This window comes from Rattus rattus, chromosome 7, assembly GCF_011064425.1.
Source record: "Rattus rattus isolate New Zealand chromosome 7, Rrattus_CSIRO_v1, whole genome shotgun sequence".
NCBI lineage: Eukaryota > Metazoa > Chordata > Mammalia > Rodentia > Muridae > Rattus > Rattus rattus.
The window spans coordinates 58,500,652-58,521,080 of record NC_046160.1 but is presented as its reverse complement, the minus strand read 5'-3'; the positions used below and the strand labels follow the sequence as shown (position 1 = coordinate 58,521,080).

Below are 20,429 nucleotides of genomic sequence, written 5' to 3'. Positions count from 1 at the left end.
TTCTTATCAAAGATTCGTCATTGGGGATGAGCTTTGAGGCTTTAAAAGCTCACACCATTCCCAATTAACCCCGACTGTGTGTGTGTGTGTGTGTGTGTGTGTGTGTGTGTGTGTGTGTGTGTGTGTGTGTGTGTGTGATGCTTGCTGACCAGTTCTCAGCTATGTGCCATGTCTGCCTGCCTGCCACCATCTTCATTGTTGTGATAGTCTTTGAAACTGTAAGCCTGCATAAACTCTTTATTCTGTATGTTGCCTTGTTGATAGTGTTTTATCACAGCAATAGAACAGTAACTAAGACATCAGGGGAGTCACTCTTCCAAGCTGTATCACTGAGGGAGGGGAAAAGAAGAGGGGCCAAGCCAATGGAGGACTGCATGCACCATGGCCAGCTAAATTAGGAAGTGTTGATGATAATTTTGCCCAACTTCCTTAAAACAGTACATCTTCCATGTGTGTTCTGATTTATGTGGGACTTTAATATAAAACTGAGCACATTGACAGTCATTCAGCATTCCTTCCTTTTGTTCTAAATCTTCATCAAGATAGTACTTAAGAAGGACCCTAGGGATTTTTCCTAGGAAGAAATCGTTTAAAACATATGGCATCATTTATTTCAGAAATGGTTCCTGGGCTGTTATACAAAATACTAATGACATGTATAATAATGTGTCCCACCTTGGAATTTTCAGCAGAAGTCACAGATGTGCAGAGATGTAGCTCTTTGCCATGTGGAATGATCTGGTTTTCAGCTATGAGTGTTTATTTTCCTTGCCAATGTTTAAAAAAAACATAGAGAAGACATGACCTAGGAATGTGGAGGATAGGGTGATTCTAATCACAGTGATCAGTACATACAGCCCTGTGACTATTTCTAACAGTGTGGGAATGATGTAACATTCTGCATATAAGAGTCATGACACTGATTCTATACTCCCAATTACTTTGAAACAGTATATTCTCAGAGTATTTATAATATGGTAGATGAGATAACACATCCATATGGACAGTAATGCACAGCAGGATTCAGAAGCAGTAGCCTTTTATTTACTAGGCATCTGGCTATGAAAATGGTGGCTCTTTGTTAACTAACTTGAGGATTGGGGTTTTTTTTTTTAATTTTTGTATTGTCATAATTTTGATCTTGAGGTTATACAGAGTTGAATACACTAATGTTATCTGGTCTAAATGGTTTTGCATATGTTCTAAGGATTTCCTTGCTTTCATGCACACTTCTGCCATGACTTATGCACTACAACATTTAATTTAAAAGAAAAGTCAATCTAAATATACTGTTGATTCATGTTTACATAGCCACTAAACTCAAGGACTTTCCTATGCTCTCCCTCTCACACTCCCTCCTCCTCCCCTCCCCTCCCTCTCCCTCTTCCCCTCCTCCCCCCTCTCTCCAACCCAGCCCACCTCCACTTCTTTCCTTACAAAGTTTTACCACCCTTGATCACGAAGCCTTGTTCTTTGAGGTGGTTCATTCTCCAATCCAAAAGCTTGAAAATGTGGGAAATAATACTGTAAATTCAATTCCAGAGACAGCAAAAGAGGAAATGCAAGAAAAGGAAATGTGACATTCTACCTCAAACAGTAAGACAGGAAAAATAGGAGGAAATTTCCTCTTCTTAAGCCATTTCTTTTCAATCTTCAATCTCAATGGATTAGAAGACGCCCACCTACAGTGAGGGCAGACTTCTTTACTGGGTCTATTGATTCATATGCTAATTTCACATATAAAGCAGCTTCACAGACATATCCAGAGATAATATTTAATATGGTTTAGGCTCTAGCAGTTGACATGTAAACTTAACCATTATAAGTGTATGTTGGTGTTGGGAGCCATGCAATGCAATGCTAACGATGAAAACTGAGGGGGGAAGCATTAGGTTTAATGATGAGGTGGTACTTTAACTTATAATGGAGTTCCCAATTCAAAGTTATAGGAAGCAGGGAAGCAAAGGAATTGTAGACCATCATATCCCATAAAAGAAGGTAGAGAGGGTTAAATGATTGGCCTTGAAAATGCAAAAAAATACATATACTCATATATAATTATATATCATAATATATTTAACATGATATAATTATTATATGATCAATATAATATTACATAATTAATATAATATATAGCACATAGTATATATTAGATACAAAAGTTGAGCTCAAGGTGTACAGCCTGTGTAATCCGTCCAGGAATCATCCTCATTTTTTTGAATGTTCTGAAGACCTCTGATTTCTTCATAACTTCAATTTAGTAGAGTAGAAAGGAAGTGCATGTCTGAGCATGTATACCCTGACCCCTGGTATGGAGATGTTGCCTTACAGTACACACTCCTGAGTTATTACTGTGGTCTCCAGGCTAAAATTCCAGTGTTCTAGAGCATTCAATATATAATATATAGTTCCTTTCACCACACCCACTCTCACATTGTTTATATACAATATACTTTAGGAATATTCTTCCCCCTACCCAGCTCCTCTTCCTTGATCCTTTCTACCTCTCTATCCACCCAGCCTAATGATCTTTCTCTGTCTCTCTCCTCCACCCTTAAACAAAACAAAACAAAACAACAACAAAACTAAGTGTGTTCTCTGGTAAAGCAGAGGAAGTAAGTCTACAGAGGGAGAAATAAAGCTTCCACTAAGAGAAAAGATAACCTTAATTTAAAACAAATGATGGAGGTAGAGACAAGAGTTGTTGGGGCCCTATCCAAGGCCTCCTCACACATGCTGGACAAAGTCTCCGCCACTGCACTGAGCCGAAGGCTTCCACATCTTTCATGATGTATCTTCAGATGCATTGCTTGTTTTCGTTTTAATTTTTAAAAATTGGCTGGTTTCAAGAAGTGCTTGCTGACAGGAGCCTGGTGTAGCTGCCTCGTGAGAGGCTGTGCCAGAGCCCGACCAATACAGATGCAGATGCACACAGTCCACCATCAGACTAAGTTTAGGGAACCCAGTGGAGGAGTTGGGGGAGGAACTGAAGGAACTGAAGGGTTTGTAACCACACAGAAAGAACAACAATATCAACCTACAGATCTCCCAGATCTCCCAGGGACTAAACCACCAAGCAGAATACAAATGTGCTCCAGCTACATATGTAGCAGAGGATTACCTTATCTGGCATCAATGGGAGGGAAGCCCCTTGGTCCTGTGAAAGCTTGATGACCCGTAATGCTAGGGTGCTGAGGCAGGAGAAGGAGCACCCTCATAGATGCAGGGGGATGGGAGATGGGCTTTAACTGGGAAGGGGGATAACATTTGACATATAAATAAACAAAATAACTAATAAAATTTTTAAAAATTGGCTTTTCTCTTTATTGAGAGTCGTTACAGTTTAAATCTAAAATGACACTCCCATGTCTATGTTCCAAAGTGGTCCCTTTCTATTTGGGGAGGTTCAAGACACTGGATGTAGGACAGAAAATGTAGAAGGAGTCAGTCTCTGGAGATGGGTCACTGGGGAATGTGATCCCTACCTGTGTGCCGTCTCACTCTACCTCTTGCCTGCTAACGCAGATTCCCCGCCCTGTGGTGTTCTGCACAAGTACACGAACAACTTAGAACACTCAGAAACCACAAGCCAAACTACATCTTTACACTTCCATGTTCTAAGTATGACAAATATCATCTCCTACTTTAGAGATCATCTCTTTAAGATGTGAGCTTGAGAATGTTTTGTTGTTATTGTGAAATGTTGTTATTCTGTGAAATCCTACATTTGTTCTGCCATAAACTATAATTTTATACTGTAGCTGCCATGTTTGTGAAGGCCAATATCCCAACCATTTTGTCCTGTGTATTCCCTTGTAAATGTATGTCTGTTGATTTTGACAGTGCTTGAGTCTTCCATCTTTCGGATCTTACTTTGTGGTTCAAGTACAAAATATGAAGTGATACTCCTTTTCTTGCATCTAGTTGTTCTAGTTTTGATTGTCAAGAATGTTTCTCTGCTCACCATGTTGCCTTATGCTTATATCAAAACCCACTTGCACATGTATGTGCAAGGTCTTTGCCTTGGGCTCTCCATTTTATTCCCTGGATTATGTGTCCATTTAGCTAATTGTAGCACATTGATTGGGCTTAGTTTTATATAAAGTCTTGTAATCACATAACATTGCTCCTCCAGCTCTCATGCAATATCTGTTCCCCGAGCCTTGTATTTTTATATGAATTTCATACTCAATTTCTACCAAAATGCCTACTGACATTTTCAATGAGATCTCAATAAATCTTGAAGTCAACTGGGGACAATTGACCTATTAATAATACTGAGTTTTCCAGCCTCTTGCCACCATGAGTCTTTAGATTAATTTGGAGATTATTACATCCTAACATTTCTGATTCATTCAGGTACTTGGACATGAGGTATTTTTATATTTGTTTAATCACTTAAGGTCTTTAGCATTCATGTGCAAGTATTTCACTTATTTGATTAAATTATCACTAATAATTTTAACACTATTAAAGTAAAAAATTTTGATTAACCTATTAATGTTTTGACTTATTAATGTTTTCTTAGAGAAATTGAGCCAATGGCTTTACATACAGATAATCTGACTGCTCTGCACCACCTGACAGTTGTATTAGATTATGGTGATGCAAAATTATATTCATAATTCCATTCTGCTTTTCACTTTAAGTAGTCAAAGATTAACATTTAGTATTTAAAATGCTTTATTAAAATATACTTTGTGTTAGATAAAATTGCCCAACTATTACTTAATATAAATGTTTTGAGCATGTTTAAGGTAGGCTAAATTAAGATATGATATTCTATAAGTGAGTTAGGTACATTAAAACATTGGATTTACAATACTTTTCATTATGAGAAAACAATACCATTATAAACCAGAGTGCACACGTGCACACACACACACACACACACACACACACACACACACACACTCACTCTCACTCTCACCCCCCCAACATTGATCTTGTGGATATAGCCACAAGATTGAAATTGATGGGTCATCCAGTATATCAATGTTTATCTTTGATAGACATGGTGTTAACCAAGATGAACTTAGCTAGATTTAATCCGAGATGGTTTCTGCTGATGTGGTGGAATTTTTATTTGAATCAGAACATTTTCCTTAATTTTATATTCTAATGTAGAACAGTAAAGAATTAAAGTATCATGTTTTGAATGACACCATTTAGTTTTTGGACTATCAGTGATTCATGCCTCCATTTAATATATATAATTAAAGTGTATCCAGTAAGTGGTGGTAAAGAGGAGAGCGGCTATCTGCAGCTTTGCTTGACTGATAATTCTAATTGCATTTGACAGCTTGTGTTTGCTAAGTAATAAAAGCTTTGCTTTTCTCCAAAATCCTAGTGATATTAAATGTTCAATAACTATCCAATTAGGAAACTGTGCTAATTCTAATTCTTCAAGTTTTAGCTACTCTCTCTTCTCCTCCCTTTCCCTTCCTTCCTTTCCTAACTTCCTCCCTCTGATGGCATTGTCACATATGGAGAGCCATACTCACATGGCATCTTTCTGTGGTTCATTTCTACTTGTTACATGAGGTGAAATACCATCCTCAGTAGTGATGCGTGGCTGAAGGAGTAGCGTGGGGAAACTGAGTCCCAAGCCTGCCCCATACAATAGTGAGCATTTCTGTCTTTTTATGAAACTGAAAAGGGAGTAAGATGCTTCCACCGCCATGAAATGTATTTTCCCAGCTTTCTTCAGCTAAGCATGCTATTCTCAGCTCATCAAGGTATTATAGATACTGAGTTTTTATCAAATAGAGTGTTTTCCTGAGGACAGTTACTGTTTGACTTCTATTTTCTAATCTGTAATGTTAATGCTGAAGTAAAGGTAACACTAAAGGACACGGCCTCATCTTCAGTGATCCAGTCCTCAGCTTCTTGCAGAGAAATTTGATTCTTGGGTTGGGTGGCTGCTGCTTCTATGATTCTGTGCTGTGCACCACTGTAAATCTCTTCTAAGAATAGATCAAAAACAATCTTTACATCAGCTTTTCCAGGACTGAGGAAGTAAGACTGGAACAGGCTCTTTGCCTGTAATTAATTAAGCCTCTCTGTTTCCTTGTTGTATATTATAGTCCTTAATGTCGCCTGAGTTGAATCTCCTTCAAATTCCATCAGATTTGTTTCTCTGAGCATTTACTTCCCTAGCCTGGCTGTTTGATTCATAGTTCGTTCTGTGAATCCGGCATCTCATATACTTCTCAGATGAAATGCAAAGTTGCAGAAACTAATATTTGACTTTGTACTTTTTATGCTTCATCTCACCTTCACCTCAAGTACATGTAAATTGATTTGTTCTCCAAATCTATAATGAATTGTGAAGGAAGTTATATGTCATACACAGTGGGCATAGGCCAAATAAATCCCAAGGCTCAGATCATGGTTTTAGGGATATGGGGACAAAAGAATTTCTTGCAAATGAAGCTTCCAGAATAAGTTTGTAGTGAAAATTAGTGTACATGGTTTTAACACTCAAATTCTTCTCCTTCTATTTCTATTCTATTCTGTTTCTTATGATATTTCCATAATTTCTTGATGATTACCCTTTCTTTTTACTCAAGGTCCTAGGATATTCCTCTTTGCCAGTAAGATATTCAGATCTCTTAATGCTGGCTTGATTTTTGAACCCTAGCAGTTCAACCTGAAAGAAGTTTTTTGTTTCTTTTTGGCTTCTGGTAGGCACAGAGCTGTTCTTCCTGATCTTGGGGAGCCATTCAACTAGTCATGATTTCTTGTTTATGCACACCACTTTGTGCTGTATACCACTTTATGTTATAGGAGACATCAGATCTTAGTCACTGGTCTGTTGCTGTGAAGAGATACCATGACTAAAGTAAGTCTTAGAAAATTTCATCATGGCACAGAGCACAGTGGGTCACATGACATTGGAGCAATACCTGAGAGCTACACCCTGATGCACAGGCCAAGAGAGTCACCAGGCTTGGCTTAAGCTTTGGAAACCTTAACGCCCACCCCCAGTGACACACTTTCTCCAAGAAAGGCATACCTGTTCTAACCGTTGAATCTTCTAATCTTTCTCAAAGAGTGCTACTGCTTGATGTCTAAACATTAAAATATATGAGCCTATAGAGGCCCATTCTTACTAAAGTGCCAAAATCATAATCCTAGTTTGGGGATAGCAGTGGGAACTCTTGCCTTTTTGGGTTTATACTTCCTCATTTCAGACTTAAGACAACTTATTGTCTTATAAGTATTATAAGTTCAAGGCAACTTATGCTGTACCTGAACCAACAGTCTACTTCAAGTAGATATGTTATTTATGCTTGTAATGATGAAATATTAGTGGACTCAGGAGCACAGTGAATAAGGGACTAGATTTTTAAAGTATTGCTTAGACATCTGGCAGTCCTGTGACGTTGGAATTGTACATTCTAACAGGCATACTTCCTCCCCTTTGGTAATTTTAAAACATTAAAACAAGGTGGTGCCTCCAGCCAAGTCGTTCCCAAGTGCGTTTTTTTCTCTTCCAGCTTGAAGATGAGAAGATAACACAAGCACTGTGAGAGGAAGTCGTATTACCAAATAAGGGATCTTTTGTGTAGAAAGCTTGTTCCTTTATGATTATCCCTAATGGGGACCAAAACCATGTATTCTGAGTTTCCATCCTCTTCCCTTGGAGCTAAAGGACAGGGATGGCTTAGCAGTGTTCTCTACCCATCCATACAGTTCCTTATTAAACCCCCAAAATGTAAGGATACCGTTAGACTCACTATTACAGAGAGCACAGGAGATGAGTGGCCTGAGCCCCAAAGACAAATTTAGCAATTTGAGAAAGTGGTCTGATTTTAGAACCCAGGGTCCCAACCTTCTGGACTCCAAATATATATAGGTCCTAAAGTATACAGGCCTTGAAATGTAGGTGGAAAACCTGTATGGAAAGCCACATGCCCAATTTTCCACAAACTGTAATAGGGCTGAGGGTTCCCTACTCTGAAAATATTTGTGGGAATGATCCAGAAGTTTCTGTTTTTAAGCTTTATAAACATTCCGCAACCTCACCTGACAAAATTGCTGATGAGATCACAGGCCTGAAATGTATCTCATGAATCTTATGAAGTCGAATGACTACATTAGAGTTTTAACAGAGCCAGAAGGAAACCAGATCCAAATATCCAGTCCCTTATTCTGCTCCCTTGCAATGTTGGTACTCAGAAGCCATCGTAAAGTTTGCTTTGGTTTCCTGAATTTGCTATATACATATTTTTTTCTTTGTCAGACACTTCTGGCACAGCTGAAGAGCAACACTGGTAAGACTCCTTGTAAACACTTTTTCTAAAAATGCCTAAATTATATATTTCTCATCAAAAGTCTTAAAAACAAAATATCTAGTCATTAGACCAGCTGAGCAGGGACCCGGGCTGGACCACTAACACTGAACTGCTCTTACATGGAAGATTATGATGAGACTAATGTATGATGACATTTATGTGAGTATATATGTAGGCATGGTGAATTCTTTTATCACTTGCCTAGTCCTGACTTCATGCTCTAATGTGGACACGGATTGAGTTTTTGTTTGTTAATTTGCAGAAAGAGTAGCATAAATTTATTTTAAAAATTAAGTGCTTTGTGTGAAGGAATTTTCACGCACATGTTAGTAAATGTAGTATGAGATAAAAGATGCACAAAAGTAGCATAAAGTCACCTTTTTTATATGGCAATTATTGGTTACATGTTGAGAGTTCAAGGCCAGCTTAGTCTACAGAGCTAGTTCTGGGATACCTGAAGCTACACAATGAAACCCTATCTCAAAAAAACAAAACAAACAAACTACATAAGTTGTATGTATTCAGGCAAGCAAAATGCACGTGTTGTGTCGTGTCTTGTTCTTGGGATTGTTGAGAAATGATGCAGTGAATCATGAGACTAGGAAAAATTATGTTTTAGGAAAGTTGTCATTTTTCAGCCAATATTTCTTGAAATTGAAGGTTTGTGCCACCATCATTGGTAGCCTTTCATTTTGCATAATGTTAGAGAAATGTCCATTTATATCCTTCCTATCCTGCTTAGTCTGTTTGCTTCCCTCCCATTCTACTTTCCTGGTTTACTGCAAGACCAGCGTTGATATGATTAGCCAGGGCTTTTTTTTATGGGCCGATGGGGGCAGCAGCAGTATTGACTCCCATACTCTTCCTCTTCCTCTTCCTCTTCCTCTTCCTCTTCCTCTTCCTCTTCCTCTTCCTCCTCCTCATCCTCCTTCCTCCTCTTCCTCCTCAAAACATGGTTTTACTATGTAGATCATGATGGCCAAGAACTCACTATGTAGCCTAAGCTGGCCTTGAACTCAGTGACTCTCCTGCCTCAGCCTTCCAAATGCTACAATTAGAAGTGTGTGTTCCTAGCTTACCTGTTGGTTTTTAATCAAGTGGGATGTTTTCTAGTTGGGCATACTTAAAGCTGGAGATCTCCATCCCATAATTCTAGTCTGGTTTTATTTTCAAAAAACGTTTCATGGAAGGACCATCTACCAAAACACATTTTGCAGTTTTAGTTCCTGAGATAAAGATAAAATACAATTTGTATGTGTAATAATGGTAATGATAATCTGGACACAATACCAGTAGTATCACTACTTCTTAGCTGTGGTTAAGCTACACTTGAGGATCTAAGATCACCTCAGTATAAAGAATAAAGAAAAAAAACATGAAGCCATTCTTTTTTATCAGAGCTAGTAGCAAAATGACCTGGAATTGATCTTCTGTGGGCTTTGGTCTTTTTCTGATGTCCACACAGAAACCAGTGGTCACCACGAATTAGCCTGGATAATCCCAAAACATAATGAACGAGCCTCAGAATGCACAATATATAGACCCAAGAGGAACCATTTACTTTATCCTATCTAGGAATGTATTCTCATTTTGAAAGTCTTTAACACCTGCCATAATTGTTAATCATTCATTCACCAAAGTCTGAGCCTCATATGCCAAGCCCCCTCTGGTGTGAAATTAATAGTACATACATTTTAATTATATTTACCGTATTGCCTTCTACTTAACGAAAGCAAAGCTGTGCATCTATTTATGTATTTGCGTGTATTTTGTCTTTTGTTAACTTATTTAAGTAAAGTGCACAGTTATTTAAAGGGAAAGACTAGGAAAATAATTCAGGAAACTCTACAAAAGTATTAGCAAGGATCATTAGAAAGAAAAGCCTCAATTAATTCCCATGCCAAATAAAATGTGACATTTGACATTTCAGCAAGAGAATTTGCAGTAGAAAGAACGAAGGCTCAAAGTTCACCACATAAGTTGTGGATTTTCCAATTATTAAGCGTAACTTTGGCAATGCATCTCTTTCTGTGCCTCAGTTTTCTTATCCATGAAATAATTTCTTTCTCAGTCACCGAAAAATCAAACTCTACCAGAGCGATGTCTAACATTACATGCTGTTTTTAAAAGTGTGTGGGAGCCCTTTTCACAAAGCGTAGGTTGTAGCTTAGATTCATGTGGACATGCATCCACATCACATATATTTAGGGACTCGGCATGTGTAAACTGTCTGATTTGGTTCTTCACAAACATGTCAGAGAAGCAAACATTGAATGTTGAATCCAGGCTTAAAAATATCTTTTTTTTAACACAAACATCCTTCAATGTGTAAATGTGCTGAGAGAAACCTACTTGGATAAAGTAACCACAGATAAGTCTTTCTGTACAGTCCCAAATATGGATAGTGAGCAAAAGACAACCCTGAGGAAACAAAGGAAATGGTATTTCTACCAAGGGGACTTCATTTACAGGACGTCTGGAGGACAGACATTGCCAGAAGCAAATGACAGCCAAAGCTTAGTGGACAGAAAGGAAAGTGAAATATTATGTCCTTAGCACCCAAGAGCTGTGCCCAAGGTCATCTAAGGCTTTATAGGTCATGGTACAGGGCTTGCATTGTATTTTAGATGCTTTGCAATACCACTTCATTTTAAAATATAATTCAGCCCTCTATATTAATAGGCCAGTTGGGGAAGTCATGAGAATCCACACTAGGGATGATAGTATACTGCCGAGATGCTGTAGTAACAGATCTTTGACTTTCTCCCCAGCATGCCTTAGTTCTTAAAGCCTCTCACATACCTCAGACAGTTCGCACATCACGTATCATCCTGCTCCCCTGTGTACTTAGTGCTCTACTGCAGAATTTTTATCCCTCCTGCTGCTACCTTGATTCTTGAGAGGTTCTTGAGTAGAATCTTCTTCTTTTCTTTCACTAAAATATTTTAATAGTGTGTAACAATCAGAAGAGCAGCTCGTGGCACATGTTTTCAAGAAAGTGAGAAAAATGGTAAAGACTGAGTAATCTGAGTTCATATTCTATTTCCCAAAAGGTAATTAAAATTATCACATGAGAATTAAGTAAATAGGACTTTATACAAAAGGTTGTAAATGTGTTTTTAGTAGTATTATTAGCAAATATATCATGTATCCATTTAAAGACCATTTAATTCTTGAAATGCATTCACTATCCATTATTTTTGAATGCATGATTTTTGCAGCTTTTTATATTAAAATATGGCTCATTTTACAGAGTATAGCAATCATATACCAAATACTTGATTTACTGCAAAATGTGTAGCTTTCCAATGTCCCAACCATGTCTGTGTGTCACTAGGGGGAGCTGAGGAATCTTATTAAGTCCTTGAGTTGCCCACAAAATGTAAGTGCTTCTTAAATATTTGTTAAATGGATAGATATATGTCTAGTGGTTTTGGCAGCCCATCAGCTTCGGAATTAACCAGGCAGGTTTAAAATGTGTATGCCAGGAACATGTCCCTAAGGGCTCCCATTCACATAGTTAATTTTATTGGCTGTACGAGCGCCCAGGTGTTCCTGATTCTCAGTTAGTGCCGAGAACCAAGGAAGAGGACCAATACTTCAGTATCTCCTGGGACTGTCATAACCACCTGCTACTATAAATGCCTATATCTCTCTGTCTTTCATGGTTATTGAATGCACAATGTTACTTGGTCTTTAGAGTTATTAAAAGTAATTGAGGAATATACTTTATGTTGGTAGTAAGGAAAATAGCACTGTGACATTTATTTTTAATATATTATTATTCTTTGAGACTATCATGCATATATACCATGTATTTTGATCTCTCTCTCTCTCTCTCTCTCTCTCTCTCTCTCTCTCTCTCTCTCTCTCTGTCACACACACACACACACACACACACACACACACACACACACACACACACCTCCATTCCATCTCTACCTTCCCTTTATCACTGACTACAATTAGTGCTTCCAATATGAACATGCGTTTAAGGTCAGCTGCTGATACATGACAGGGGCCACATCTTTGATGAACACTGACTCTTCCCCTCTACCTGCAGTAATCAAATACTTCTGTTAGGGGTGGAGCTCAGACCCATCATCTGTGCTGAAAATTTGATTGGCTTGATCTGAGTGCTGTGATATTCCTTATCCAGGTAATTAGTTTGCATTTGAAGAGTTGCTTTTAACTAACTTCCTGGTAGACTACTACTGTCTTCACTGAATAGATGAAATTTGAGGGCTTTAATTTTTAAAATTAGCCTGGTACTTCCCCAAAACAAGGAAGGAAGGAAGGTTACGTTTCCTTCAAGTTTTGTATTTGGAAAGTCTAGAACAGTAGTGTTTCAGTATTTTGATTTTGTAAAAGGAAAATCTCATTTAATTCTATAATAATGTGTATATAATAAAATGATTTTAAGGCACCTGCTTCAGACTCAAAACTAGGATGTTGGAGATAATAACAATAAACAAAAATCAAAGCAAACTGGGCACGGTGCCCAGGAAAACTAGCCAGATGCCAAGAACCAGGCAAGCAATAAACTAATAGTGGAAATGAGGCAAGAGAGGATGGGATTGTAATTATATACTTTATAGCATGGTGTCTGCTGAGGGACACCGCGGGTGGAGTTCCTGGCCAGTTCATTTCAATGACAAACATTCCATGGAACTTACCTTCCTGACATGTAAATCTTAAACATGCAGGAATATACAGAGCTCCTCCATTGTGTGAGAACTTTTATAATCCTATAAACTGCTTGGAAACAAACAGACCAGGAGTAAAAATAGATGTTTGTAACAACTGTAACTGAAGTGAGAAGGAAAATGTGCAGTTTCCCAGGATGCTGAAATGCCATACGATGTACATAAACAAGGGAGGAAATCCTCTGAGTGTTCAGGGGTGTGTATCTAATACACATGTCTAGCACACATATTTCCTGTTATTGAAGAGCAGTCTTTAATATTTTAACGACATTGTAGGGCCAGGTGTGTTTTTTCTTTAACAAGAAAGTGTAAGTGCAGAGTCCAGCTATCAGAGAAGCCTATTCAAGTCTTTTTTTCATTACTGGAGGTGTGCGTGCGTGTGTGTGTGTGCATGTGCATGCGTGTACAGAAAATGTCATTCCCAATGGTTACAATAGTCTAGAGCACTGGTTCCCAAATTTCCTTGTGCTGCAACCCTTTAGCAATTCCTCTTGTTGTGATGACCTACAACCTTGAAATTATTTTCATTGTTACCTCATAACTCTAACTTTGCTACTTTATGAATCATAATAGAACATTTGTGTTTTCTGGGTGTCTTAGGAGACCCCTATGAAAGGGGTCCTTCAATTCCCAAAGGGGTCATGACTCACAGGTTGAGAACCATGGAGCTAGCGAATGTTATGAGAGGCTGTTTGTGATCAGAGACTATAGCGCTTTTTCTAATTGGGGTACTGAGGGAATGATGACTTTCTAAGCACAAAAGTAGATGGAATTGAGATGAAGTGCTCGGAATCTTTTATCCAAAAAATATCTGAAATAATAGATAACAAGCTAAAGCATTGGCTAAATTCGGGTTCAGAGCAAAGGAAGATTGTCCTATGGCCATAAAGTCATGCTGCGACTTGGAGACTCACCGCAGCAGAGTGACCCCTTTAACGTTATGAAAAGTAGTTGATTGAAGAATGTCCTTTCTTTCTTAGGCTTTTCTACTTCAATAATAAGCCTTAGGATTCTTGAACTATAGAGACTTCTTTTTAAAATGTGTCTGTCTGTCTGTCTATTACTAGAACCAAAGTTACAGGTAATTGTGAGCCTCCCAACATGGGTACTAGGAACCAAACTCATGACCAGTGCTAGAGAAACAAGTGCTCTTAACTTTTGAGCCATCTCTGCATCCAATATGCAAGAAGCAAGGAGGAAACATTCCCCAGACGCACACTTTCCCTAAAGGCAGTGACTGGGATCAAATGCATTGCAGCTAGTGGTGTTTAGTGTTTTTTCCTAGGTATTCACTGCTTGGCTATTTATTCTCAATGACTTCTACACATATGGCTCGGTAGCTCACTGGAAAGATTTGTCAAGATATGTAGTTACCTCCTCCACCACCCTTGAACCTTAAAAATCCCAAAGTAAGCAAATGTCGAGATGTCTGAGATACCTGCTTACCAGTACCTGTGCTTAGCATCTCCTGAGAGACGATGCTGTCCACCTGCATGCAGCATAGGCGATTAAGAATTGCTCAAGGTGGAATGATTGTCCTGGTTCCCAGGTTTAGTTAATAAAAGAATTCATATTGGAACTGTGCCCACGATGCCAGGCAGATAGTGTTAATCAGATGCAAACTAGATACAAACTGGGTCATGATATAAAGTCAAGTCTATTACTGAAGCTTCAGTATTTTCAATGAACTATAAAACTGGAAATAAGTCTTGTGGGTCCCCCCAAGGAATCGGTAACCTTCCCCTCACTTAGAATTCAGCTTTCCTAATGAGCCCTACCTGGTGTCTGATTGCCCTGGACACTTTTGTCCTGAGAGCTGTAATTGTGCACTTGTAGCCCCCATTAAATTACTTGGTGTTATTCAGTTCGGGTATCCTCAGTTCGATTGTGTGAAGACAAATGAAGCAACAATTGTATTAGAAGCTTCAGAGGGGAGTTATAGCTCCTTTTTCTCTTGCATTCACCTCTCCCTGCACATGCATACTTGGTGTCCTGTAAAAATAACACCGAAGGAGAAAAATCAGCCAATTTATCTGCTCATTAATCCGACTGTATTTTTTTTCCTTTTTGGCAGTGACAAACAAGAAACCCACACAGGCATCTATCACGAAGGTCAAACAGTTTGAGGGCTCCACATCATTCGTCCGAAGATCCCAGTGGATGCTTGAGCAGCTCCGCCAAGTTAATGGTATTGATCCTAATCGGGTGAGTGGCTTTTTCCAATGCTGAGCAAAGGAGTTCTCGTCACATGATGACTCTGCTTTAGCACAGTGGTGGTGACAGTAGTTAGAGTCATTCTTGCAAGGCTATTTCAGTGGTGTGACCAAAACTCTTCCATCTCTGTTACTATCCTATGGGAAATTATAAATCTTTCATGTTTGAGGGAGAAATCCAAGAGAATGCATTTGGAAGGACGCTGTCTCCAGCAGTCTTTATCAGCACAGGGCAGAGTTCAAAGTGTCATGCCCCTGAGTGTCTATACGAAAACCCTGGGTTTGTCAAAATTTTATTTCCCTCCTAATGCTAATAAATTAACAGCACTGTAAAATAATGAATTAGGATTCCTACCGAAATATGTTATAAGTATCTACTCAAAAGACCCATTTCTTTTTGTGCATACATGTCACGATATCCCCACACATCAATGACGTGCTGGAGTACCAAGAGGAAGTCCTTTCGGACCCATGTATAAAAAAATATCAACAAGTCACAATGCTGAGGACTTAGAGGAATCTTGTTTTTTTTCTAATGATTGGGTAGATGCTCAGAATTCTGACACAAGTCTTAACTCTTGCACTGCTAGCTGCCAAGGGACATTTCTAAATACAGTACAGTTTGGATTTATTTGCTTGACAGAGACATGCAAACTCTCTATGAATTTAGGTGCTGGTAGAGAAGAAATGTATGGTTCCTATCTTGGGGTCTTTGTTTTAGTCTCTGTGCATCTTTTGACAAGATAGCGCTTACAGGAGGCTTTTGTATAGGTTGAGATCAGTAGTTATTCCACTGTCTTTTCCAGGATTCTGCAGAGTTTGATTTGTTGTTTGAAAATGCCTTTGACCAGTGGGTTGCTAGCACGGCCTCAGAAAAGTGCACCTTCTTCCAGATCCTCCACCACACCTGCCAGAGGTACCTCACAGACAGGAAGCCAGAGTTTATTAACTGCCAATCCAAAATTATGGGAGGTAAGTGGGCGCTTCCACTGTTTTAGCTATCCTGTTTCCCTACACTCACTTTGACACAAGAAGCTGGGTGTTGGGCCATATAATTAAAAACAAACAATAGCATCGAAAGGCTGGGAAGTAGTTGACATTACAGAGTCTGTGATGTGCCAGCCACATCTCAAGGCAAAGGCATGCTTTCAATCTTCCACTAAAGCTGGTCTTTCTTAGAAAACATTTCTACTTAACGAAAATGGTTCGTAATAGGAGAACAAGCCTATCTCTTTTATTTATTTGAAAGGCTTTTCAGTTTGATCTCTTTGTTACCTTTGCTATAACTCTATTGCAGGACTCTCTCCTGCATCCCTATTTTTCTTCTCAAGCTATTTTTCAAATTCCTCCTGGTACTGTCCTCACTGTCTGTTCTTGTATTATGTGTTTTATTACTGTCATAGAACACTTGACCGAAACAACCTAAGGAAGAAAGGATTCATTGTGGCCGACAGTTCAGAGAAATGCAGTCCATTCCTGGTGGGAAGTGCATTCATAGTTAGCCTGGCTAGAATAGCTGCATCTGTAAGGCAGAGATAGCCTGTGGCTTTCAAACCTGTCCATCCGCCTAAATGTAAGACCCATGTCCAAAACATTCTGTGACCTCCAAAAACAGTGCCACCAACTGGAGGCCAGGTGTTCCATCGCGTGACCCCATGGAGGGCATTTTACATTTAGACCATAACACTGTCCATCAAAAAGACATTCTTGTTTATTCAGGAGCAGCACACAAAGGTGAATTGGTATTCCAAGCCAGGCTTAAGGGGCAATCATTGGCACTGGAAACAAAGAGAACCATTTAAGGGCACCCACATCGGTCTTTGCAGTGTCCAGGATCTTAGGAAACCCAAGCAGCCAAAACTGCAAGCCTTGCAGTCACTCCAAATTGGGGAAGACATTTTATAACCTTGGTCTTTGCACTGACCTATTTTCTCATTTAGAAAAATATTTTTTAAATATGCCAACTATGCTATCGTCAAATACTAAGAGGCAGTCTCTTTAGAGATGTTGCATCGTCTCCTTGGCCTTTACTTGTCTTTCATATGACTATGAGGTACAGGGCATTGCTCTGTGCGAACAGTCCACATGTTCAGGTTTGCTTTGCTCTTTGTCTATGAGATGTTGCACTGAGAATACACTGCCAACTTCATTATCACCCCTATGGTTATTTACATCGTAGGGTCCCTGGAGCATCTTTCTTCTTCGTCAAGGCAGTCCTATATGGTAGCTCCTTTGTTTAGTTCTAAACATGTGGGATGATGGGTGGTGTGTGTTTTCTTTAAGGCTACCACTTCATCCTGCATGAAACTGAAAGGCGAGTGTAAGAAGGAAGCATCGAACACTGACCCATTTGGAGAATAGAATGGGATATGTAGTCCCCTGCTATGCCTTTGCCTCTGGCAAATCATAAATTCTTCCTGATTTAAAGCCCATCCTTAACCCATTTGGTAAATGAGCAAAGTAAATTGTGTTAGGACCACTTGTGGCTGTTTTTAGTGAGTAGAAAGTTATCTAGGAAAGGAAGCTTTCACTTGTCCTTCATTTCTTTTGGCCTAATGTCAGATGCATTTCTGATGCGAAACATTCACTGAGGTTGGTGTTTCTAGTGGCTTTCATGCTGGAACCTGTCTGACTCTTGGAGAGGACTCTAGATAAGCAATGCACTTCTCTGTATTTTACACTGTGAGCGGGGAAGCCAGAACCCAGTGTCGTGGGAGCCCCTCCATCTCACACATGGTCTTCATTCGCCCTGAATGTACCCTATTTCTCAGAAGTCATACGCAGCTGTGTCTACTGGCCATTGGTCTTCTGTTACCCTCTATTCCCGTGTGAGTCCTAAAGATGCAGTGCTGAGCTGGAAATCCATATTTCAAATGCTAACTAGGTAGTATGGATAATTGATAAAACCAGATTGCTTTTCTATCATCAGAAAGAGAATAAGATAATGAGATCAGACACCAGAACTAATTGTGTCTCCTGTGACTCGCGGTATTTGTTTTATTTCTCTAGCTCTTCATTTTTCCAGGTACAGCACCTGATAATAGACTAGAGGATTTTCCAGTTCTATTGCCCTGAGAATCTATAATTCCTAGGGCATAGTTTATTGTCTAATTATTTCTCGACTAAGGGACTAAATAATTTATTGGGTTAAATATTGGCTGTTCCTACATTCCTTAGAAGAACAAAAAAGTTCATATTGAGCATGTTGTAATTTGCTGGCAGCATGTGTGTCCCTAATGAATGCAGTCTGTCTTATTCAAACAGTTGTGAATCTTGGATAACAGTTGTGCCAACACAATTTAATGAATTAGTATTCTTATTACTCTTCCTTCCTTCGCATTACATAATTCGGAAACTTAAAAATGGTGTTTCTTGGATCACTCTAGACTGATCCCTTTATTTTGTGAACCCCTTTCATCTTCAATAGATTACATTCTCCCTAATTTAAAAAAAAAATTTTTTCTTATCACCTTATGTTCAGGTCACAAGTGTAGACGCCAACGTTCACTTTACTTTGAAATATGACAGCTTGTGATGTTTTAGAAAATGGATTGCTGTTGGGATTCTGCCCTTCATAAACCTCTCCACATACGTTATCTTACTTGGCATGAATGCATTCTTTGGAAATCCAATTTATTATCTCTACAGAGTAGGAAACAGAATCAGAGTTGATAACGAGCCAGCCAAGGGTCACGTCACTAGGCAGGGGTGGGAATAAGAGTCCAGCAACTGCTTTCACAGTGCTAAAGGCACCTTCCTTAGAGAGTGCTACATGGCTTTGGGATAACTGGTGCTCGCTAATGTTGTGCAAGCCTTGTTGGAAAATTTTAGTCAGAAACTCCTGGGTTATAAAGGGGGCCTACATAGGATGGGTGCATAGAGATTGTGGAGAGTTTTAAATGCCTTTCTTGCTACTTCACCCTTTACTTCATGGATATGTAAGATAATTATCTACTTTTTGTCACCAGGGACCTTTAAAGTCAACTTGCTTTGGGTTGTTTGTATTTGGGCGGGGTCAGAATTCCTGTATTTTAGACAGATGAAAGCACGGGAAAGATGCTGAAGTTGTGGTCATGCACATCCAGAGACGCTGCATCAGCTCCAGGGCATTCTTGGGAAGACTGAGGCTCAGTGGATTTCAGTGCCTTTATCAAGGTCACTAAGAGTATGTCTGTCCCCTGAACAACATTTTTAAACACGAGTTCAACATAAAGCCATAACTTAAATATCAACAACCCCATGACTGCCATTGTACCCCTATATTTATCAACTGGGCAGGGCATGTGTGACTATATTTTTCTTTTTCTGGTATGGAAGGTCAGTTACATAGAAATGAAATTGTTTGTTTGACATTCAAAATTCTCTCTTCCAAAATGATATTTGCTTAACTGAGACATTTAGGCCTTGTCATGCTAGTTCACAGTGTGCTAAAGATGTGATTAAAGTCTAGGCTGGTTGAAGGCCCTCAAACAATGGAACTGAAAGCATCATCTCTGAGAGAGGCAAAGGGAAACATTCTGGCATCTGCTCATGTATTTTGTGACTGGTGCTTTTGTGCCTGTCTTCTTTTCTCCAGACAGTTGAAGAATCAGGGAACTAAGACAGCAGTTACAATCTCGTTCCTAGTCTTTCTACAGGACTCTCCCATACATTGTAAAGATCAGCCTCCTTTCAAAATTAAATCCATTCATTTAATTTTCTGGTTCTTAAAAGTACCTAGCAACCCACACAGAGTGATGACAGCAGTAGAAACAAGTTATAGTTGCTGAAATGTGTCATGGTGTCATAGGGGTCCCTGAGGTAAAGTAACAAGTTCACATGAGTTGGACATACTTTGGCATCCTAGATTTTGTATTTCTCTATATTTATTTTAAACATAAATGATGGTATGACATTATACCCATGATAGCATATGTATGCTTGAATCTTAGGCTCCTGAGGTGAAACTTTCCACTAGATCATTATAAAGAAACAGTTACAAATACAGCATTCACTTAGATGATGAATATTTCATTTCATATTTATTCAGGGTCCCAAGTCTGGCTTTGCTATTTTCCTCACTTCATTACTCTTAGCTAAATGGGAACGGGTTCCATTGGCTCCTACCTTGTGTTTACAGCTTCACCTTTTATACTGACTGCTGCTGACTTATTTGGACACCTGGTATTTTAAGCTTCAGTTTTGGATTTCCAAGTATTTGCATAACAGTG

The 20,429-nt window shown here is 39.0% G+C and overlaps 1 protein-coding gene across 2 annotated transcripts in view; it reads left to right on the top strand.

Moving 5' to 3' along the window:
* Stxbp6 (syntaxin binding protein 6) overlaps positions 1-20,429 on the top strand; it is a 210,853-nt gene that overhangs the window by 151,921 nt on the left and 38,503 nt on the right. Inside the window, exons 3-4 of one of the 2 annotated variants that reach the window (XM_032907697.1) lie at positions 15,081-15,211; positions 16,026-16,191. In XM_032907697.1, coding sequence (XP_032763588.1) covers positions 15,081-15,211; positions 16,026-16,191 — 297 coding nt within the window. The remainder of the gene's footprint in view (positions 1-15,080; positions 15,212-16,025; positions 16,192-20,429) is intronic. The other variant, XM_032907696.1, reaches the window with a different exon arrangement.